Genomic DNA, 25,208 nt, shown 5'->3' with positions numbered 1-25,208 from the left:
TTGCATTGTGGAATAGGGGTGGGAAGGGGTGGTCACATGTAGGCTCTGTACAGTAAGAGGGTCGAGCACACACACATTGGTCTGAATCAAGCTCTGGGCATTTCTTAGGTACATGTATTTTAGCCGCATTACAAGCACCAGCTACAAGACACGTGTAATTGCCGACTGATAGTGATGACTGACATGCAAGTAAACTATAAGAATGCATTTTATGTGCATTAAGAATATCCTGCTTTATGTATTTTTTTTATTCCATATATATGTTTATCAATTATTATAGTATTAACAGGTATAAATTTATTCTATAGAATTGTTTATTTGCATGCGTTCTGATAGGACTTTATTGTTAATATGGAGCACTAGGCTCTGCCTCCCATCTTGGTAGTGGTGTCCCCTGTGATCTAGTGAAGACAGAAAGTGAGGCAGCCTCCAGCCATCCGCATTACTCTACTGAGCATGCATAGACAGGAAATTCGGCTCTCAGGAAGTTCTTCCAGTGACACTTCCAGAACGAAAAACAGGTCATAACTGGAGCTGCATGTATATATGTATATATAATCTGTTACAACAAGTTCTGAAATAAAATTAACAAATTGGTTATGTCTAAAAGCTTCTTGTGGTTTAACATCTACCACCAACGCCGCTGACACCTATTACATAAAACAGCACATGTGACCTGATAAAAGCTTTCTACACAAATTTATAATGCACTATGTTCTGTCTGTCTACATAGGGCAATTAATATATTGCCAGAGTGACTTATACTCATATTCAAATGGAAATGTTTCTTGAGATCCGCCTGTACTTGAAGACGGGTCTATATACGTGCAAGTTACGTCCGTTTTCTTTAAACTGCAACTCGCATTCACATTGCGCTCAAAGATGAAACAGGCCTTGAATGAGTGACGTAATGTTACTCATTCAGTGTCTTTATTTTCCCCATGAAGCCCTGGCACTGAGCACAGGGACCCAGGAATGGAGGGACGGTAACTGGCAGCTTCTTACCTGTTGATGATAGGCTGGGCGTGTGGCGCTGAGCTATGATGTCACAGCCCAACGCTACACTCCCAAGAAGAGAAGAAAATCTCGCTGCACAATTGTAAAAAGTGGGGAGTGGGTCAGCAATTGTGGGGGTGCAATAAGCCAGTAGGAGACCCCGTGTTTTGACTCCTGCTCAGCTTGTGAACTGTCTAAGGAAATCAGGGCGTAAATGTATCAAGCTGAGAGTTTTCCGGCGGGTTTGAAAAACCAATCAGATTCTAGCTGTCATTTATTTAGTACATTCTACAAAATGAAAGCAGGAATCTGATTGGTTGCTATAGGCAACATCTCCACTTTTCAAACCCGCCGGCAAATTCTCAGCTTGATACATTTACCCCCAGGTGTTATGTTCTGCTACAACGGAACATCCGCTACTTGTTACATGATGCTTTATACGGCTGACTGCATTCAGCCTTTCTTAGAATTAAACTTTAAAATGTTATAACCAGGGCAGTTTTCAACATGGATTGTTAAATTATTACGCAAACATCTTGTGTTTAACCTGTTAGACTGAATGCTTTGTCATGTACAGCTTGTCACCAGTATTTAAACACAGATTTTTACCTTTGAACCGATTGCAGAGAAGGTTCAAAGATTAGCCTCTAAGTGCTATGCGAGGCTTTTATCAGAGCCCTCACGGAGATGTTATCGGTACAGTCCCTCAGCAGGACTTGTCGTGGATACTCACCAGTCCCAGACTCTGATATCTTATACCGGCACCTACCTTCTTCACAAAGAGGTAAGTGGGCCCTATGATCCTCGGGGCCACCGATAAATCTAGGTTTGAATTCTGTGGCGAAATTGTTTTGCAAATGAGAAAGAATTAATGAGCAGACAGTGAGGGTTTTATTTAATATATACAGCAGTCCAGTCTTACTAAATGTACAGTTGGGTAAAGTCATTAATCTGACTTCCACCAGGAGTCTGTAAAACTGAAAGTTCCAGGGAAATTGTTGCAAATGTTTTCTTAGAATTATGTGTCAGTGACATTAGAATAATTTCCTATAATGCTTTGCTGCCGGGCCGGTGTATCTGACACAACACGTCGGGCTCTACAATCCCTATCATAGAATGTTCACTGACCTTATAATGTCATTTATAAAGTGTTTCACTTCTCTCCTTAAATATTATCAAATAGAGGCCAGAAAATAAGGATAGATAGGATTGAATCCTTTATAATAGATAAGAGGACTTGCAGTGATTAGTTACATAGTTGCCAACTGTTCCTTCATTTCAGGGACAGTTCCGATATTTCAATATTTGGCCCTGTAAATCTCTTATTTTCAGTACAATAAAATGTCCCTATCGTGTTTGCTAGATGCCATTTCAATACGCTCAAAATTGGCAGATACGCGACTTGATGAATCAGACCCCTAATGTCTAGGCTTTATTAGTGAATAGTTATTTAATTATATAGATAATACACATTTGTCACACTCAGTAACCATGACATTATGGGGATTGTAGTACTCCCAGGAACGCTGAGACTGAATTGCATATAACTTGTGTAGCGCTCCGGGTCAGCAGCTAATATACGCTGGACAATACTGAAAAATGGGGACATTGACAGCAACAAATCTTTAAAACCCAGGATTGTCTCTAGGTCTAGGAGTCTGTATATAAATAGTTAAATGTCTTTTCTATATCTTCAGTCCGATCTTTTGTGGATACAGGTAATCTGTACAAGTACAGTTTATATCTCTCAAGACAACACAATGGTTAACTATGTACTATGTTGTAACACATATAGGATTATGTTACACACAAATATAACACTAGCAGATTTGTATAAATAGTTATCACTTTTCGCACATTAACTAAGAACACACAGAGGATAAAGAGACTGGTACATTGCACTACATGGAAACATAACATAAAAGTGTATTAATAATAAGTGTCATGTTAAGTAATTACAGGGCTCAGAGCAAGAGAAGGAAGGCGGGAGCCAGGGCCTGATCAACCACTAGGCTGACCAGGCTGCAGCCTGGGGCACTGGGTCCTGGGGGGCGCGGCACTGTGGGTATTTTTTTTATTTTATTTATTTATTTATTTATTATTATTTTTTTTTATTATTTTTTTATTTTTTAATTTTTTTCTTCATTCATTTTTTTTTTCGGGGTGGGGGAGGGGGGGTCGCCGCTGGGGGTCGCCGCTGGGGGTCGCCGCGCGGGGGGGTCGCTGCGGGAGGGGTGGAGGGCTCGACGATCAAAAGCATTGGTGGTCAGTGGTTAGCAACACACAGCCAATCGCCAGGCTGCCTGTTGCTGTGCAGCAGACAGGAAGCAAGACGTCTTCACTTCCTATCTGCTGATCTGAGGAGAGGAGCGACGCTGGCACAACTACAGGTAAGTGAAGGGGGGAACTGCCCTGCATATCTATAGGGAGGGGGGGGAAACTGCCCTGCATATCTATGGGAGGGGGGGGGGAACTGCCCTGCATATCTATAGGGAGGGGGGGGGGAACTGCCCTGCATATCTATAGGGAGGGGGGGAACTGCCCTGCATATCTATAGGGAGGGGGGGGGGGGAACTGCCCTGCATATCTATAGGGAGGGGGGGGGAACTGCCCTGCATATCTATAGGGAGGGGGGGGGAACTGCCCTGCATATCTATAGGGAGGGGGGGGAACTGCCCTGCATATCTATAGGAAGGGGGGGGGAACTACCCTGCATATCTATAGGGAGGGGGGGGAACTGCCCTGCATATCTATAGGAAGGGAGGGGGGAACTACCCTGCATATCTATAGGGAGGGGGGGAACTACCCTGCATATCTATAGGGAGGGGGGAACTACACTGCATATCTATAGAGAGGGGGGGAACTACCCTGCATATCTATAGGGAGGGGGGGACTACCCTGCATATCTATAGGGAGGGAGAGGGGGGACTGTCATGCATATGTATAGGGAGGGAGAGGGGGACTGTCATACAAATCTATAGGGTGGGAGGGGGGGGCTGCCATGAAAATCTATAGGGAGGTAGAGAGGTTGATATGTATGAAGGAGGGCAGAGGAGGGGGCCTGATATATGTGACTGGGGGAGTTTTGATGTGACGGGGGGGGGATAGCTAGCTAGTAGAGTGGAGGTAAGGAAAATAGCTGCAAGGGGGATGGATGCAGGGTGGGAGGTAAAGAAAATGGCTGCAGCAGGGGTTAAGGAAAATGGCTGTGGGGGGGTTTGTGGTTAAGGAAAATGGCTGCAGGGGGTATTTAAAAAATAGAGCAGCTTTGGGGGGCAGAATCTCATGATTGTGTGGTGGTCACATGGGTGGTCTCAGCAATCACTAGAATACTAAATATTAGTGAGATGGGGCTGGTAGAGGTTTGTATTTGATTGACAACAAATATTCAGATATTGCTTATATATGCCTGTCCAATGGGGTACTTTTAGCTGGCCATAATGGAGTGTTTTGTTTTAACTAAAGGGCCTAATCATTCAGGGTTTGCATTATAATACATTTTTGCATTTTCAAAAAAGGACGCCAACTTTTCAGAAGCCAGCGTGAGGATAACAAAGTTGCAAGAGAGAAGAGCAAGAACAGGTAAGAGACAATGGCACAATCTGTCTAAATTTGAATGCTGGAGAATACACCTGAACATTCATATTCAGGAGTGTTCCTATACACCTATATATTCGGAGGAGGAGGGGGGGGGGGCGCTGCGGCCGTATTAGCCTAGGGCGGCCAGAACCCTTAATCAGGCCCTGGCGGGAGCAACGAGGTATTATTATTAATTATTATTATTATTATTATTATTATTAGGGAACGTATCTTTCTCTGGTCAGCTTCCTCTACACCGTGGCTGATTCCTCAATATATTTCTGCCAGTACACACAGACGGACAAAATGTTTCCTACACAAAATTACTACAATTGTTATACAAAATAATAATGCAATATGTCAAGTATACAACACACTAGCCCTGAATGCAAATTGTTCTGCACCAATTCTAGATCTAATCATTCCCCTTTCCAAGGCAACTAATGTCACTTTATTCTGTGTTTTATTTATTATCAGTGTAACAAATCACTAATTCACCCGTTGGCTTATATTCACTGTGGTTGGATTTCCCACCATGGTAGGTGAATACAGTCTAAGTGGACCTGTGAATAGTGATCTACTGATTACTACGAGGAATGTTTAGCCTATATTCAATGCACTTCCTCCTGGGCAGACCCTGAACGCATCTTGTTCTATATTTGGTCCATTCAGCATGGAGTGACCACAGACACAGTGATCCAGGATACTTCCATGATAATGCTATGAGTACTCAGTGTTACTCATTTATCATAATTACAAAATTAAAAATATCCTCTTCTCATTAAATGGTCATACTTGTACGTGAGATTTGCACAAAAACACATAATTAAATTCACTATACATAATCTAAAACAGTGATTTTTTTAACCTGACAAGGGCCATGGGCCTGATTCATTAAGGAAAGTTAAGCAAAAACTTGAGTAAGTTTTCTGGACAAAACCATGTTACATGGCAAGGGGTGCAAATTAGTTTATTGTTTTGCACATAAGTTAAATACTGACTGTTTTTATATGCAGCACACAAATGCTTGATAGCTTATTTGTACACTGAAAATGTAAGTTGATCTAGGCCATGCCCTACCGCAAATATAAATCTGCCATCACATTTTAAATTTACCTTCCCCTCCAATGCAACATGGTTTTGCCTTACTTACTTTTGCTTAACTTTCCTTAATGAATGAGACCCCATGTGTGCAGCCTTCCAACCTCAAAGGGGCCGCACATTACCCTTCATTTTGACAATTAAAAAACAGCTCCAAAATGACCTCAACTCCCCCCAATCACTCATCCCAAACATGCCCCTCACTTGCTCCAAAATTCCACCACATGCCACAAAATGCCCCTACAAGTGCTCAAACCCCCACTGGTCATAAAATGCCACCCACATGCCTTCAGATCCCAAATGTACTCCATAACTGCCACCCAGACCTCCCCAAATGTCACTCAGACATCCCCATGTACCAGCCAATCTTGTGACCTTTAGTCTAATTACTTACCTATAGCAAGGAGCCGACAGAGGAGGGAGCACATCGTGTGTAAAACACTGCACTATCACCTCCTCCTCTGATTGGCTGTGCAGTGTGCAGAGAAGGTCACGTGACGTGAGTGTAGAGCGGTCAGCGAGTGTACAGCACACACTGCACTTACCCATCTCTATGGTAGTTTGATCTCTACAATAATAATAGTGCCCTTTGAATGGGAGAGCTGTAAATATCACCTTTACCCGGGGCCATGGTGGATATTTACCCTCCAGTGTTCCTTCTCCTCTGACCCATATAAGTCTAGACTTCCCATAAGTCCAAGGTTGTACGTACAGTACAGATCATATCTCTACTAATCTCAAAGTGTGAACTCAGCACTAAACACTGGGGGCTGATTTGTGCATTTCTCCATTTAGTACCGGAGGGGATCAGGGGGGTGTTTAGGGGTGAGAGGGATCTGTGCCAAACGTGTGTTTAAAAATGATCAAACATTAACTGAAGTTTGACTTATGTGTATCCCTCTAATCATGTTTAGTATGATAGGACGTCTCAATGTTTCTATGACAGAGAGAAAGTGTTTTTTCTAACTATATTTTAATGTAGGCAAACACGACAACACGCGCTCTTACTGATAAGCCCTGGATTCATGTTACATCTTTTCATTTGCAACGTAGCCGGCAGCATCAGCGGACAAATTCATTACAGCTTGGTAAAATATAAACAGACAAGTTCTATGGAAAAACCAATAAAGCACTATGTAAAGTGCATAGTACACGGTAGTAATTAATGACTCAGAAACCTTGAAATAAGGTCAAATTACCTACTCCTCAATGAGCATTCGTCTAGTGACACACGGGGGCATTCACCACCCACGTATCAAAGTTGTCAATCATACACTCAGGGCCTGATTCATGTCCGAAAGCAACTTGCATGTATTTTGCGTGTCTAAAAAAGTGCAACTTGAGTGTAGTTCAAGACATGTTTCCAGTTGAATCCGTCCGGAATTGGGATCTACCTAACAGTACCTACCGAATGTAGACACGCAGAACAGGCTGCAGAATCAGAAAGCATAAAACTTTTATTTGATCAAAATTTAAAATAACAACTGTTATTGGTTATTAGAGATGCTTGGACTCGGTTTTCTGACAACCAAGCTCACCCGAACTTTGGGTATCCGAGTAGGCTCGCAAGCCGGCTTGGTACCTCCGCGTGTTCACGGATCAGAATGAAGGCAAACGTCATTGTTGCGTTGTCGGATCATGCGGGTTTTGGATTCCATAAGTACCTCCCTCCCAATGAGATCCAGCAGCATTGCTCACACAGAAACAGGGGTAGCAGTGTTCTTGTCACTCTCCATTCTCCAGTGACATTGCTCAGTGCCATTGCTCACACAGAAACAGGGGTAGCAGTGTTCTTGTCACTCTCCATTCTCCAGTGACATTGCTCAGTGCCATTGCTCACACAGAAACAGGGGTAGCAGTGTTCTTGTCACTCTCCATTCTCCAGTGACATTGCTCAGTGTCATTGCTCACACAGAAACAGGGGTAGCAGTGTTCTTGTCACTCTCCATTCTCCAGTGACATTGCTCAGTGCCATTGCTCACACAGAAACAGGGGTAGCAGTGTTCTTGTCACTCTCCAGTCTCCAGTGACATTGCTCAGTGTCATTGCTCATACAGAAACAGGGGTAGCAGTGATCTTGTCACTCTCCAGTCTCCAGTGACATTGCTCAGTGTCATTGCTCATACATAAAAGGGGTAGCAGTGTTCTTGTCACTCTCCATTCTCCAGTGACATTGCTCAGTGCCATTGCTCACACAGAAACAGGGGTAGCAGTGTTCTTGTCACTCTCCATTCTCCAGTGACATTGCTCAGTGTCATTGCTCATACAGAAACAGGGGTAGCAGTGATCTTGTCACTCTCCAGTCTCCAGTGACATTGCTCAGTGCCATTGCTCACACAGAAAGAGGGGTAGCAGTGTTCTTGTCACTCTCCAGTCTCCAGTGCCATTGCTCAGTGCCATTGCTCATACAGAAACAGGGGTAGCAGTGTTCTTGTCACTCTCCATTCTCCAGTGACATTGCTCAGTTGCATTGCTCATACCACAACCAAAACACACGGGGGCGGTTTAGCCAAAGCCAAAATACGAAGTTAATACAGATCCAAAACCAAAACACGGGGGTCAGTGAACATCTCTATTGGTTATAAAACCATTTATATAAATATTTATTTTCAAATATAATTTTTGTTTTCTTTATTTACAAATGTTTTATACTAATGGCATAAATAAAGAATATTTCAATGTGTACCGTACATACAATGCGTTTTTACAGTATATCTTAGTTACACAGAGTTTTTGTGCTATCTATTGGCGCGCAGACGTGTACTTTAATTCAAAGTCTATGTCGTGTCAGTCGTCATTATTAGTCGTCACTTACAGACAAATTATACGGCTGAAACAAGCGCACTTACAGGAAACACAGTGCTTGAATGGGCACCTCTGAGTTGCCCTAATTGGACATTGCCTACGTCAGTCTGTCCCTTCCCGCACATGTTCCACCTCTCAAGTCGCAGACAATTGTAAGTGTTATTTGCGTTCAGACATGATTTGCACGAATTTACGTTCATTGGCATAAGGTCCGTTTATGGGCATGCGCGGAACTATTTCACGCAAGATACGGCTACACAGACGGATGTACGCCCGAACGAGATTAGGACCCTCTGTGTGCTCGCACAATACGGGCAGCGTCAATACTCTGTTCATGGCACAGAAGCACGGGTAAGTGCCAGGAATGCTGCAGGTAGTGCATACTTGCCTGCTCTCCCGGAATGTCCGGGAGACTCCCGAAATCCGTGTCGGACACCCGGGAGAGCAAGCAATTCTCCCGATTCCCGGCCGCCTCCGCAAATTAATTGGAGAGGATGTGGTTTAGTGCTGCCCCTTATTTTTATAGGCCGAAGAAAGTGATGACGGCTTTGGGGGTGGGGATAACAACAACATTCATTGAGCCCCGCACACACACACCCATCTGCCTCCCAGACTTTCCGGGACTCAATTTGCCAATATTGGCAACTATGTCCTAATGACTCGATTACTGGATGGATGAGTATTTCTTATGTACCCAGCCTTTAAGGCATCAAGGATGACCGCAAGGGGACACGCAAGAGGAAACTTTCTTGCTCTGTGAAGACAGTTTTGGCTATTATTATATAGGGCGCGCGAACCAAAATAGAACCTGTAAATCGATATTAAAATGCATTTAAGCATTAATATACAAAGGATATGGTCACAGTACCTCTAATAATAACTAATGGTTTTAGTAAACGCTGTTATGTCACCCAGCTTGCAAAACTGTAAAATCAGTGAGGAAAACAGGAGCAGAACATTGTGTACCAGGTGAATGGGTCATTTTCAGTCCAATATCATCAAAACAGACCCCTGAACCTTGTAAAACAAATATTTCCCTTTTAATTGTTGGTTAGTGTGGAAAATGATCAGAACGGCACAAACTGAACCCCAGCTTGGAAGTACATTGCTAATTAATTTAATTGCACTTTGGAAAACTCACCTCTTAATTAACATCAACTGTACACTACTCTGCATGTTCACACACGCTGCAACGTCCAGGCATGTAGCGGAAATAAAGTCAGCCAGATATCTGTTTTTTATTGTACTTTATAGCACACCTGCTGCCCGCACAACACCGGAGGCCGCCATATTGTCATATATAATTACTGTTGTACTATTCATGAGAATGCAGCCTAAGAACTAGCGACATCACTGAGGCTTGAGGCATGAGGTACCTCGACTCTGTGAAGGTGACAGGTCCCTTTGTAATATGTTAGCTCATATTCCTAACTACCACAGTGTAATAACCTTCCCAAAGCCAAAATGTATACACAGCAAAATGTTGTTTCACTGCCTCTAACATAAGATCACCTGCAAACAATAAGATTTGCCTGGAACGATCATCAAAGCATTTATTTATTTGGATTGGAGGTGGATGGGATGTTCCTTGTATGAGCCAGTCTTATTTAGGTGTATTTGTCTTCAAACAATGGTTTGCAAATCATGGCTGACACCTAGAAATGTAAATTGTACCTGGCGAAATATAACTAATTAAAGATTTATTATTTGTGGTGACAGGTTGAGGATATTACAGAAGACAGCAGAGAAGTTGATGACTTAATGAGAGGGGTTTGGAGTAGTCATAGGGAACATGGATAATGCATAGGCAAACTGAGGGGGGGGGGGGGTTCTAGTGCCTGGAAACCCCCCTCCTAGGACACTGTATAATTGAGGTGGCTGGACCCTGCCTCCGCTTCACACGGCTCTGCTTGAAAAGGGAGAGCTGCGTGCACCTAACAGTAGTGCACACAGCATTGCCCATGTATATTATGGGGATAGGAAGAGTTGGAGAGCAGCCAAGCACTCTCCAAAATTATAGCCACGCCCCCATGCATGCTGGTCACGCCCACTGGTGGCTTGGTGTGTAAACTCCCCTTTACAAATACTGCGTTTGCCCCTGTAACGGGGTGTGACTCAGGGGGATATTCTCAGTAACTGTAACTGTAGCTGCATCCTTTCAAAGACCTTTCAAAGGCAAATGACTGCATTTACCCCTGTCATTCATAATGACTTAGAAATGCTTCATCTAAGCCCAGAACAGGTAGTAGTTAGGCCTGGCCCAGCATTGCTGGTTACAGAATGAACTGACCAATTGTGTATGTTTCTCTCTCCAGATCTGAGGCCGCCGGGATGTTGTGCTGTCTGAGTTTCCTGTTCACCCCCCTCTCCACCCCGGCTATCGTCACCCTCATCGCCATCGGATTATCAGCCTTCATCTATGTGCTGACCAGACCTAAACCCGTCTACCCGCCCATAGACCTCAACAAACAGTCTATTGGGACACAGGTAATGGTGACACCGCATGTGGCGCCAGGTTGTAGAACAGGGGATTAATTCCAGGTTACTAAGTCAGATGGATCTAATTACGTACAGGAATTGTTGGGGGCTCAATCGGTGACCATTATATTACAACAGGTGTTCATGACCCATAGTATGGGTCGCTAAATCATTTAGGGTTGGTCTGATCTTATATTTGGAAACCTAAGGTGCTCAAGAATTGGGTACTAAAGTCAGATACTGAAAATCTTAGCAGTTCCTGTCGACATGAAAATGCCAACACTGTGATTGTCGACACTAGTACTAAACAGCTGCCGTATTAAATATTAAAAATAAATAAATGGAAAGGGGTGCAAATTAGTTTTCTGTTTTGCACATAAGTTAAATACTGACTGTTTTTTCATGTATCACATAAATACTTGATAGCTTATTTGTACACTGAAATTTAAAGTTGATATTTGTGTGCTACATGAAAAAACAGTCAGTATTTAACTTTTGTGCAAAACAGAATACTAATTTGCACCCCTTGCATTGTAACATGGTTTTGTCCAGGAGACTGAAATAAGAAACTTCTTCATTTAAGATCCTTAATGAATCAGGCCCCAGAATCTGATTGGCTGCTAAAGGAAATATCTCCACTTTCCAAACCCACCGGAAACTCGCAGCTCGATACATTTACCCTTAAATCTTATAAGACTTGAAAAAAAAATCATGTCTAGTGATTTGTGGGAATTTAAAACAAAAACTAAAATACATGTTGACATGAGAACATTTTGTAGCATTCTCTAACATATGATGAAGTTCCTGTATCTTGATATATTTGTAGATATTTTAACGGTGGTTTTACACGCAGGGTGGGGCTCGGAGATGCGCTTTATTAAAAGATGAGACGCTCTACAGTCATTACTACGAAGATGCTAAAACCTTGTATGAAGTTTTCATGAGAGGCCTCCGGGTGTCAGGTGAGAATAAGCCACGTTGTACGTTATATACAGTGTGAGAGATGGGATAATGTCCCCACTGAGCAAATTCTAAGGATGAAGATTACATACAGCACATGGACAAGATCCCGTCCTATCAACAGGTCAGATCCGTATTACGCTGTACTAGGCAGTGTGTTTGTTCATCATCTCTGTCCTCTAAACTGTTGGAGTTACAAACTGACCAGCATCAAACTAGAGATAGCCTTAAGCGCGGTGTCTAGGGGCGGCTGAGGTTCCTGTTTCTCGTACCCTTAACTGTTTCCTCCTTTCATTAACATTGAGAAATGAATGGAGTAAATCTGAAAAATAACCATATATAACCTGAGAAGAGGTCACTTTATTCTGCAACAAGACCAGTAGAGAACAGAAAGAGATATGTCTAATGGGTTCTAAGGATTACATGTCTACAGCCGCCAGTGATCAGTAAAAGCGTATTTAGGGGGTCCCAGTTACGTGTGGTCTACTCTGTGACAGGACCCATACGAGAGCGCAAGGTCTGATGTAATATACAATGTAACAATATGATGTAATACAGGCTTGCAGTAGGCAGGGGTAAGATCTACAGGAAATCCAACCTTGATCGTCAGTTTATGCAACAATGATATGACCATATATACAAGTAATAATGATCATATATACAGTGTATTATATTTGTTTACTAGATACTGTTTAATTTAATGTATTAAAAAAATGTCACCCAATGTAATGTCTATAATTGCAGGGAATGGTAACTGTTTGGGGTTCAGGAAACCAAACAAACCCTATGAGTGGATAACATACAGGCAGGTAAGACCCCTCACGTGTGGTGCAGAAAGTTTAATTTATTTTTGCAATTTAGGGGCCATGTGATATAAATAAATACATTATATATTTTTTCAAACATATTTTATTGTTCAGTTCTTTTAAGGAACATTGACAACATATTACTTTACATTTTTTTTGCAAATGAATTATACAATAATAATAGAATATGTGATATGTGTGATATGTGTATTATATATTAATAATAGTCATCAACTCTATGGGGTAGATTTATCAAATGCTCTAAAAAGGAAATGTGGATTTGTTGCCTGTAGCAACCAATCAGATTCTAGCATTTATCTAGTACATTCTAGAACATGACAGCTAGAATCTGATTGGTTGATATTGGCAACACCTCCACTTTTTCTTATTAGAAGGTTTGATAAATCTACCCCTATGACTTATAATTTCTGATTATGAGACCGTTCCACTGTTACGTCAGATGTGAGCGTTCAGAATTGGGGTGTTTTACAGGTGGCGGACAGAGCGGAATTCCTCGGATCCGGCCTAGTACATAAAGGATATAAACCGTCCCCGGACCAGTACATTGGAATATTCTCCCAGAATCGGCCAGAGGTAAAATACCCAGCATCAGATATGGAATCTTGTTACCTGACAACGTGTGAAAAATGGGATATTTGTTTATCTGTATACGGGAAATGGCTCATTTGTCCATTCACCAGTACATTAATGTTTCTAATATATCACTTCTCGAGATCTTATCGGTCATAACATGCTGTTACAATGAACTCAATCCTCATCTCTAAGCTTGCACTTTTAAAGTATAACTCCTCTTAAAAATGAGCAATAAAATTATTAAGCTGGGAACTTCACTTTACAGGAATAACTCCTAAATATATGAAATTGGACTTCTGCCCGATATTACCTGTGGATAACTCAGAAATACACTAGTGCTGACATTTGACAGTTAGGTTGTGTAAAATTGAACTTACATAGCCAGAACTGTAACCATGGGAACGTACAGTGCAGTATACAGTTTCTTTCCAAGGTTTTATTTATTGACTGGGTAAGTCAGTTATTCAAAAGTTATCTGTCAAATGGCAACAGCTGATTTCAGGAGTTATTCAAGTAACTCATAGTACCCAGCTTAAGGATTTCGATAGGCAAATTCATTTTAATTGCTGTTACCATTTAACTGCTTGGAGAACTACAAGACAACTATTGCATGCTGGGACTTGTGGTTGCCCAATAGTTGTCGAGCCACAACTTACTGATCTCTAGGGGTAACTGTATCAAGCTGAGAGTTTTCCAGCAGGTTTGATAAGTGGGCATGTTGCCTATAGCAACCAATCATATTCTAGCTATCATTTTGTAGAATGTACTGAATAAATGATAACTAGAATCTGATTGCTTTTTCAAACCCGCCGGAAAACTCTCAACTTGATACATTTACCCCCTAGAGTGAGGCACATAGTCCAATTTTATCTATTTCTAAGGAGGGAATTCAATTCTACACAATTCCCATCAGAACCTTACGTGGCGAGGTTGCCCCTGATGTTACAGTACAGTGTAGGTTTTACTTACTGTAATCCTGGTAGGACCGAGCAGACTCACATCACACCAGGCTCCGAAGGGACTTTGCGCACAATTCATATGATTGGCCTCATCATCTCACTCCAGTCCTGATTTTCAGAATTCCCATCCACTTTCTAAAATCTGATGCACAGGTAACTGTTCCCAAAAAGTACTGTGACCCACAGTGGCAGATTCAAATTGTCCGCGATGTTTCTAAGAACATCGCAGATGCGCTTTTCTACCGTTACCATGGTAAAAAGAAACGCTGAGTTTTGTTCGCCCCTCTGTGGGGAGCAAATAAAAATCAGCGTTACTTCTGTCAAAAAATATGTCTCATGGCCGTTCCGGAGGCACCTCACGCAGATATTTAGGGAATTGAATCTGCCCCATAGTATCCAATCAGTTTCTGGGGGAGCTGTCTGGCAGCGTTTGGGTCATTTTATTCATTCATTTAGAATTTTCTGATTCTCTACAAAAATACTTCTCAGTTTTTCTTAACTTACTGAGAGAGGGGAGCTCTGGTCTGTATCTATTACATGTGTCACTTTTGGATGTGTGAAGATTTTTATTATAAGTCCATCTAGAATTTAGCATTTTTTTCAATGATCATATCCCACAAAAGAGAAATTTTTATTAACAGAAATAGAATCTTTTTTTTTAACAATCACTACAACATGTAGTATTTACTTTAAGGACTCTTGCTAGTGCCCGTTTAAATGATCCTCGTTATAAAATCTCGGTACAACAATCAGTTGGCGCTAAGCATTACTGCTCTATACTAACTAGTGGTTACATAACACAGGGTTTACGTCCTCATATTACTTTTGTTGGCTTTTACAATCCTTCCTGCAAATTTAATTTAATATATTTCTTCCCAACCCCCTTCACTTCCCTCTGTGCTTTTCAGCCATGCAATTAGATATAATTGGCGTCCATTCAGTGTAGAGAGCACAAGTCTTTGTCGTATCCGACGGCAACAGAAGTAAACAATTATCTAAGTAACTAATAAAGGCTGCAGGAGGGCTCACACAATGCAATAAATAAACTCATTGGAGGTGAAAACCCTTATTGAAGTTATACGTAAGACGTGAGACTTTAAATGGTGATTGTGAGCCCCTGTTAATCTTCCCCCGCGCAGGTAGTGATTGCTGAGCTGGCCTGTTACTCCTACTCCATGGTTGCGGTTCCTCTGTATGACACCCTGGGACCAGAAGCCATTGTCTTCATTATTAACAGAGGTGAGTGTGTGACATCACAGTCACATGACCCGAACTTCCATTTTTGTTATTATTATTATTATTATTATTCATCCTCCAAATGATTTTAGCTTTTTGTTTTTCTTTACTAATAAATTACTTTTGATGACTGACAAATAAAACTGCAAAGAGGTCTGCAGATTACATGATGCATTCTTGTGTACAGCTCAAAGAATCTACTGGCAAATACTCACTGATCTATAGAGAAAACTAGGTAGTTATGTACATTATAAGAACCAATGATAAATAAAAATCTATTATTCTGGTAGACTTTGACTCGGCTCTTTAAACATTTTCCCAGCAAGTAGTGTCCAATCCCCAGACATGGACATATTTAGAGGATATTTTCAGATATCACATATAAAGTCACAATTTCCATGTTCTCATGGTGTAAAACATGTTGTTGGCCCCTGGGCCCTGTCTGCGGAGGATACAGCTCTCAGTGATAGATGTGACCTAAGTAATACACTGCGGGATATAAGTAAAAGAAAGCTAATAATTGTAATATAAAAAAATGAAATGAAAAATGTTATTAACATGAAATTCATATTCACTTGGCAGGAAAATGTATCAAAGTGTTTTAAAATATTGCAAAGTAATGTTACATTACTTAATGTTATATTCTATAATACCGAAGGGGCTGGGAGGGGTAGTTTTATAATCTGTTAGAGGATAAGATAAAATAAGGGGGGGTACAGCTGTGAAATGTTCCAGAAAGCACTTTGGCTCCAACAAATTGTAAGTCAAATTTTATCTTTCAGAATCTAATAGAAATTCACATGATCTGTTGGAGTTATCTCATTTTTATACATTTATAAAATATTTTTTGCATGTTTACTGCCCAAATAAACCACTCTTTCCGCTACTTTGGTGACTATACTTCCATGACTCACACCCATGATGGAGAGGTGGGATTCCCTGCAGGGGACAAACGCAGGATTTGTAGAGGGGGGTTTCCACACCACGCCACCAGTGGGTGTGACCAGCATGCATGGGGGCGTGGCTATAATATTAGACAGTGCTTGGCTGCTCTCCAACTCTTCCTATCCCCGTAATATACATGGGCAATGCTGCGTGCACTACTGTTAGGTGCAGCTCTCCCTGTTCAAGCAGAGCCGTGTGAAGCGGGGGCAGGGTCCAGCCACCTCAATTATACAGTGCCCCAGGCTTGGAGGGGGGTTTCCAGGCACTATGAACCCCCCCCCCCCCTCCTCGGTTTGCCTATGCCATGTTATTATCACGCATTGTAGAACATGTTACTGTGTCTTACAGCTGACCTATCCCTGGTGATCTGTGATACCCAAGACAAGGCCCTAATCCTGCTCGATAACTGTGAGAAAGCTCTGACCCCAGTGCTGAAAATCATCATATTGATGGAGGAATTTGGTGACGATCTGAAGGAAAAGGGGGAAAAATGCGGAGTGGAGGTTCTGCTAATGAAAGACGTTGAGGTATTTACATTACAAGAGAATCAGAACATAGAGGAGAATGTAGAAGAACAGGGACATTTATTTACAAAACAGAAGCAGTAAAAGTGTGAATGTGAAACGTTTCCATGTCAGTGACGGGCAGCCTGATACACTTCAAGGGCTCAACAAAGAGAACATACACCTTTCTTAGGGGCAGTTTAGCACACCACCGGCCCCTCCTTCACTCTGATTGGTGGATAGGCTGCACTTGGCCACTGATGAGCAGGCAGAGGATGTATGTATCAATGCCCAAACTTACCAGTCATTGGGACTACCAGTGACCACTCACTACTATTTAACTAATGAACCCTACTTAGCAACTGTAGACCACTAATTAACAATTACCACCAGGTCGGCTGCCTTACTGCATTAGGCAGGAGGTAGCTAGTAAGAATTGTGCAGTGCTGCACCAATGAAATCTGCAAGGGAAGTTGGAAAGGAAAGGGACTGTAATAGGGATATCCCGCTCCGAAGCTAAGTAAACTTTATATTTTTTCTATCTTAGTGAACTCCACCCAAATACATGTTTTCATCTTTAATGATAGAGGCGCTTCAAATATACGTACACACCTTTGGTCGGCAGATTTGTTGATTTTTACCAAACGTGGTAACTATTGCACTTTACGTGTGCTGCCAGGTTCACCACCAACCTCCACCAGCGCGATTCTGAAGTCAACAGATGACCAAAGATTGCAGGAGATGACACAGCAATCATATCTATTGGGCAAATCGACTGCTCGTGCCGTTACTACACGCCAGATCTGTGTGTTACATGTATGACCACTCAGAGATCAGGCCAACAATCTGATTGCATGCTGCAACCAGCGTTAGGGGTAGATTTATCAAAGCTTCTAAAAAGTAAAGTTGGAGGTGTTGCCCATAGCAACCATTGAAATGCTTGCGTTAAGATATCATATAATATATGTATATAATATATTTTATGTTTGAAATTAAATTATATCCAGATCTGTGCTACTGATTGACACATATGTATCTGACTGATATCAAACTAGCATCTGAGTGAGTCAAATATATATAATGATTTAATGTGATAATTAATGCTCTCTCTCTCTCTCTCTATTGTTTAGTACCTGGGGAAAGAGAACTTCAAGAAACTTGTAGTAAGTTAAATATAAGAATTAAACAATTACTGTAAGTCAAAACTAGCCACAGTTATATACATAAAATACTAAGGATAATAATACATCGCTGCAAAATGTGTTGCTTCCAAATAACTTCTTTGATTGAGAATCAAATAAAATAAAGCTGGATAAAAATACCAATAATAGTCATGATAGTAGTAAATATAATAAAAGTAATGTAAACATTGTTGGTTTTCATAATTAGTGGTGAAAATAAAATTATTTCTATTCATTTTATTAGATGCTTACTATAAATGTAATTTATATTAATTTATAATTCACAAGTCATGTTAATAAGTATATAAACTACAGTTTATAATATCCGCATAAACAATAAACTCCGATCGTCATCACTTCAATGTTCATTAGAAAAACTTGCGCAATATAAGGAAAAATTCATCTTCTAACGCAAATGATTATGGCTATTAAAAGATACCTTGGATTTCTGTATGTGATCACTCAGCCTTATATAGTGACAGAACGCAGTGACTTCTAATACCCATATCATTTACATTACCCCATTTATAATAATACCCTATTTATTATTCAATTTTATTTGTTTTATGAATTATGTTTGTCACTTTCTTCTGTTCTGTTACTAATTTATATTTTAAATGTCTATTTTAAGCTCCCACTTGTGTTTGTTAGAATAACATTTTGACAAAATTTGTTATAGAATGTAATGTGTAAAAAACACAATCTTGATACATTGTACAATGTATCACGTATAGCTGTGGCTGGCCTGTAGAATGAATGTTTATGTTGGCAGCTATACAACAATCCCCCTGTTTTCTTTTTCAGCCTCCGAAGCCCGATGACCTGAGTGTGATCTGTTTCACCAGTGGAACAACAGGTACAGTTCATTTTCCAAAACAGAAAGAGGAAACAACAGAAACCAGAACCTATTGATCATTAAATTTATTATTAATTAGCTGATTGAAGTAGATTTTTATTTTATATGCATTATGGAAAAATATACATTAATGATAAAAGAATATACATTTATTTAACGAAGATGGACCATTAGAGTCATCCAAATGTCCCAATGTCCTCAATCTGGATAGTTGGTAGTTATGAGTAATTCAAATAATAGTTACAATTGCATCCATGTCATCATGGATCTTCTAGTAATGACTAGCATGGGATCAATAATTCAGTTATACCTAGTAAAGACCCAGGCTTCCCCACCTGGGGGAATCCCTTATGATGTCACATGGTGATGTCACTGGGACTTCCTGTGACAATGTGATAGCATACAGGAGGTACCCCACTGTACATGCAGTATGTAGGTTTCATAACTCCCCACTTTTAAAAATCCTAAATTGGGACACGGCCACACCTCCTTTAAAGGGGGCGTGAATGTCATGTTCGGGGAGTGTCCACACCATAATGGGCGTGGCCAAACACTTGGCATATCTAGCTCTTCTGAGACACCATTCATGAAACTGACTGGTAAGATAACCAAAACCTCATGCTGTCTGAGGTACATGGCCTGTCAGAACAGAAACAAAATAACAGTAATATTTCTTATGGAGACCCGATTGTCTTTTTCATTAAGGGATCAATAAATTTTTTTTTTTTTTTATATTTTATTACGGGGTAATACTATTTGTTTATTGCACTACAAGTGCCAGCATGCACTCGTACCCATGTAAGATGGCGGTTTTAAAACTGGTACTTTTAAATAATGCTGTCTTGTGTGCGCTTTGTCTTCAGTAAATGGCACAGTTTACACATCGCACATAGAACCACACTTTAGTCAATTTTCCCCTTAATATCACCGACAAATTAATCGAACTTCATAAACATGTCAAACGGCGCCAAACTAATTCATCTCTGGTTCACACTACAAATTGACAGCGACAATCTCTATGTATTGGTTATCACTTTCCTGACAATGCAACATTCAGTTTCTTTCTGAAAACATTTTTTGTAGTCACTTAAATGTTACATTACTATCATCTGCCTGGAAGAACATTGCAACAGTCACATAATAGCAAAATATATCACACAGCCGGCCTGTCAAGCTATTCAGAAACTCATCTCTAAATATACCTGGATGAGGCTGATATTAAAACGAATGAAGAATCCAACAAAGTAACATCGTTTGTTACTGAAATCCATTCTGCTCCTTCCAAGAATAAGATTTTTATGTGAACAGTTTCACCTTCAGTGTTTCAATGTCACTAATATTTCATACATCAAATAAAATTTGGAGCAGAGAATCACAGCTATTGTTGTATATTCTTATACAACATCGTAGACTACTGGACAGAATGTTATAGTGACACTTATCTGTATCATCTCATTTCATAGGGGACCCCAAGGGTGCAATGCTCACCCATAAGAACATTGTAGCTGATGCAGCTGGTTTCATTAAAAACATAGAGGTACGTGCCCCTCGCACAAGTATTCTACACACAGTCCTTGGGTTAGTCTATAGGAATCAAAGGGCTTAATATTATGGTACAGTGTAAAACTAAATATCATTGCACATTACGATGTATAATAATATATTGATTACAACTTTAGCTTTGTTCTGATGTCTTTAGTAACTTGTTATTCAACTGAAAGACACAAAACAAAGAAAATCAGTACAATAAAAAATATGTACTTTGCTAATGAAACAAATGACATAATTCCATTATATTTAATTTGTCACCCCATAATGGAAAACTGTATCTTGATGATAGTCTTTTAATATCCCCTGTCCTTTAAATCATGCATCTTAAATTCTAAAACATATGCAGCTTTTTATGTTGATTTGCATACTCCAAAGAACGATAGATAAGCCTCAGTGAACTGAGATATTATGTAACAAGGTTGAGATATAGAGCAATGATATGTATTTAATGTTTACACAACGTTCACTGACTTGGAACCTTTGTCGCTCTGCACAGAGTACCTTTGCTCCATTGCCCTCTGATATTTCAATATCTTATCTGCCAATGGCTCACATGTTCGAAAAAGTGGTTCAGGTAAGAAATCTGCTCAGTGCCTGGTGATAGTATGAATCACATTGTAATGTAATTATTATAAACACAGCAACATTCTCTTATTTACTACTTCACTCATCTTGTTGCTGTTTTATTCATTTATTTATTTTTAATTTCCAAAACGGATGAGTGACTATAAGGGGCGTATTCAATTGTTAGCGTTAACGCAAAAAAACGAGCGCTCAAAAAATATTACCGTTTATACGGTAATATTGCGCGTGAAAAGCGTTAATACGGTAGTTTACTCGCGAAATTTCAGCTCGCAGCTCAGGGAGCAGCGAGCTGAAATTCCGCGAGTAATTACCGTATTAACGCTAAGAATTTTTGAGCGCTCGTACCGCTAACAATTGAATACCCCCCTTTAGAGCAACCAAACCAATATTTTCTATTACTAAAGATAAAATCTGCACAGCATTAATAAAAGGAAAGTGCCATGATAAATGTATGTTTTGTATATATATTTACACATAGGTTACTGACTTGCAATATGACATAATAAAAAGTTTGATTGATGTTTACTCGGAATTATTGAATTAGAATCCTGGAATTATCATATTATGTTAGTGATTTGCACAGCAGCTAGGTCTCGCCTTGTGATATCTAATACACCAGTGTTGGCTAACCTGTGACACTCCAGGTGTTGTGAAACTACAAGTCCCAGCATACCCTTCCAGCAATAAGCAGCTGTATATTGGCAAAACATGCTGGGACTTGTAGTTTCACAACACCTGGAGTGTCACAGGTTAGCCAACACTGTAATACACCATTCTATCCTGTATCTGGGCTCAGGTCACGTAGGAGAGATACAAGATGTCTGCAAAATTGGACTCCTGGGGGTAAATGTATCAAGCTGAGAGTTTTCCGGCGGGTTTGAAAAACCAATCAGATTCTAGCTATCATTTATTTAGTACATTCTACAAAATGACAGCTAGAATCTGATTGGTTGCTATAGGCAATATCTCCACTTTTCAAACTCTCAGCTTGATACATTTACCCCCTAGAGTCAGTTTTTGGGTGCCTTGGTTTCAGAGCAATGTAATAAAATCATTATACACCATTGACTCATATTTTGCAAAAAACATAGCAGATAGGTGTGAACGAGCCCTTAAAATGTTTATATCGGGGACACAAAAATGTTGCAGAGAGAATAATTGTTTATATTCACTAGGAAATCCATGAGTGATATTTTAAGTGAGATTGATAACATAGAAATGGTAAATGGACAGTTATTAACATGCATATAAATTATGATACATTAAAAAAAAAATTTGATTCACATCATTGACATTTACATGATATTATCAGAACATTTCATATAAATGTCTCTATTTTGCAACATTGTCATACAAAGTCTGTTGATGTTTCTGTGCACAGACTGTGGTGTTCTGCTCTGGAGCCAAAGTGGGCTTCTTCCAAGGAGACATACGGTTATTAACCGATGATATGAAGACTCTGAGACCGACAGTGTTTCCCACGGTGCCCAGACTGCTGAATCGGATTTATGACAAGGTATTATTATTATTATTATTATTAATTTTTATTTATAGGGCGCCACTAGGTGTCCGTAGCGCTGTACAGGGACAAACAAGTACAATACAAGGTGGGACAGCACGGTACAGTAAACAGTAAGCACAGTAACTCAGTAAGCTCAAAGCGCAGCTAGAGAGAGGGGGAGGGAAGACTAGCAAGCGCTGGAGCCCAAGAGGAAGGGCGCGGATGACGGGGAGACCCCCAGGGGGGTGGGGGGAAAGGTAGCTGGAGAGCAGAGTTAGAAGTTTAGGAAACAGGAGGAGAGATGGCCCTGCTCAAGGGAGCGTACAATCTAAGGGGAGGGGTAGACAGACAGAGAGACAGGGATGAGAGGGAGAGAAGGGGGAACAGGGGCAGAGTCAGGGGAGCGGGAAGAGGGGGGTGTCAAGGTACAGTATAAAAGGAACTTGTGTTCATACTAATGATACCTGGCAGGACCTCACTTATATCATACTTGTCAACTTTTCCTCGTTGGCTTCAGGGAGATCCTGGGGGAGGTGGGCGTGTGGGGGCGGGGCTTGAATAATTGCATAATAAAATGACTCGATATTTGCATCATTAAGCCACACCCCACCAAGAACTGGGAGGTTGTCCTGCTCTCCTGGGAGCCCAGGAGGTCTCACAGAAATGCGGGAGTCTCCGGGACATTCCGGGAGAGTAGGCAACTATGCGTTAAAGAAAAACAGCTAATGAATCTCTAGAGACTGAAGTGTCTTTTACATTTCTGTCTCCATTACTGAAGTCATGTTGTCTTATGTCGAAGTAACTTTTAGCAGAACTAACAGAAATACATATGAATTCACATAGAACACTAATATATAGAACAGGCACCTGTGGGGGGTACTTAGGACACACATAGGGGGCACGTGCCAGCTCTGTTCCTCACCCTGACAGACAGCTGATTTAGCTCCTAAAACTGTGAAAATAAAAGAAACCACAGACGGAGTGTGATGTACAAATGGCGTTTGTTGTCACGCTGTGTTGTGAGGAAGCTTCTAGTTTTGTGGTATAGAAAGTTACTGCTAATGTGCTACAGATTGAGGGTCCTCCCCATATGAGACAATATATTTCCCCACAGAGCAGATAAGTCCTCTGTGAGAACAGAGGACGTGATTGAGGCATAAGTAGGAATTTGTGCAAATCAGTCTCACACTTTAGGCCACACCCACTTTCACCATGCCACGCCCCTCTTTAACTATGTACTGCCCCTCTCTCGCCATATAATGTCACCCTAAGGCAACTATTGTACAACATAAAAGTGGTGAAAGTACTATAGGAATATAATTATGCAGCTGTCTGTATATATAAATAAACAGGTACTGAGAATTGTACCTTCATTGTACAATCACATTGCACAGACCACATTGCAATTTTTTAATCACACATTTTATAAAATATTTTGCCCCTTTCTCCCCCTGATCTTTATTTCTAATGCAATACAGTGTCCTCACTCCACATTGTTTTGTCTACACAATGGGGTCCCTCTCACTTCTGCCTAATCCATATTACTCCTTAGATTGATGTTGGATAATTGTGGGAGGGGGTGTGAATCAACACATTGTATAGATTGAGCTATACCACATTATATAATATTTCCCTCAGATACAAAGTGGGGCAAACACACCCACCAAGAAACATCTTTTAGAATTTGCTGCTGCTTGTAAATTCGCTGAGGTGAAGAAAGGAATTATCCGCAATGACAGTGTCTGGGACAAGTTAATATTCAAGACGGTTCAGGTGAGTTACGTTTCCTCTAAACATCTAATATACTGTGCATTATAAACAGGAAATGTTTATTATAATCAGTGACCAGTTGTAGTCTTTAGTCTGTAATGTATATGAACCATTTCTCTACATATAACTAAAAAATACTAACAACTGGCTATATTATTATATGTTACTTATTAATAGAGATGCTCACTGACCCCTGTGAACTGGTTTTGGTTTTGGTTTTGGATCTGGATTAGCTTCGTGTTTTGGTTTTGGCAAATCGCCCTCGTGTGTTTTGGTTTTGGTTTTGGATTTTTTATGAAAAATCCTAAAATATGCTAAAATCACATATTTCTGCTCTTTTTTTGTTCCTACATTATTATTAACCTCAATAACACTAATTTCAAGCCATTTGCAATAAAATTTTGACCACCTCACATATCACAATATTATTTTCATACACTTTCGGACAAATACTGCAGCGACCTGGCTGGATGGTAAGCGACAGAGCAATGACACAAACACACGGCAGTTCCTAGCACATCTAGGACACATTGGCACACAGCAGTGGCAGAAAAGAAAAATGGGGGTCCGGTCTCCCTCCCACCCACCACTATGCTGGATCTTTAAAAAGGAATCCAAAACTCGGGAGATCCGAGATCCGACGACATAACGATGACTATTTGCCTCGTTTTCGATTTCGAGGGCGCGTTCAGTTCTCGAGCAACCGAGCCTGAGCATCTCTACTTATTAATATTGAAATCTTTCAGAGATCCCTTGTTGGTACATTGTATCATAACAAGTAGACAAAACATAGCTGGTGCAA

General features: G+C 40.6%; 1 protein-coding gene across 1 annotated transcript in view; it reads left to right on the top strand.

The window, feature by feature from the left end:
* Window positions 1-1,635: 1,635 nt before the first annotated feature.
* The window catches only part of ACSL5 (acyl-CoA synthetase long chain family member 5), a 41,565-nt gene continuing 17,992 nt past the window's right edge, over window positions 1,636-25,208 (top strand). The window contains exons 1-13 of the mRNA XM_075215699.1: window positions 1,636-1,780; window positions 10,797-10,968; window positions 11,813-11,921; window positions 12,664-12,728; window positions 13,218-13,319; window positions 15,418-15,517; window positions 16,808-16,986; window positions 18,093-18,125; window positions 18,948-18,999; window positions 20,463-20,536; window positions 21,047-21,124; window positions 22,517-22,651; window positions 24,275-24,409. Of these exons, the coding sequence (XP_075071800.1) occupies window positions 10,813-10,968; window positions 11,813-11,921; window positions 12,664-12,728; window positions 13,218-13,319; window positions 15,418-15,517; window positions 16,808-16,986; window positions 18,093-18,125; window positions 18,948-18,999; window positions 20,463-20,536; window positions 21,047-21,124; window positions 22,517-22,651; window positions 24,275-24,409 (1,218 nt within the window). The 5' untranslated portion in view covers window positions 1,636-1,780; window positions 10,797-10,812. The remainder of the gene's footprint in view (window positions 1,781-10,796; window positions 10,969-11,812; window positions 11,922-12,663; window positions 12,729-13,217; window positions 13,320-15,417; window positions 15,518-16,807; window positions 16,987-18,092; window positions 18,126-18,947; window positions 19,000-20,462; window positions 20,537-21,046; window positions 21,125-22,516; window positions 22,652-24,274; window positions 24,410-25,208) is intronic.

This window comes from Mixophyes fleayi, chromosome 6, assembly GCF_038048845.1.
Source record: "Mixophyes fleayi isolate aMixFle1 chromosome 6, aMixFle1.hap1, whole genome shotgun sequence".
In the NCBI taxonomy this organism is placed as follows: domain Eukaryota; kingdom Metazoa; phylum Chordata; class Amphibia; order Anura; family Limnodynastidae; genus Mixophyes; species Mixophyes fleayi.
This window is presented reverse-complemented; position numbering and strand designations above follow the sequence as displayed.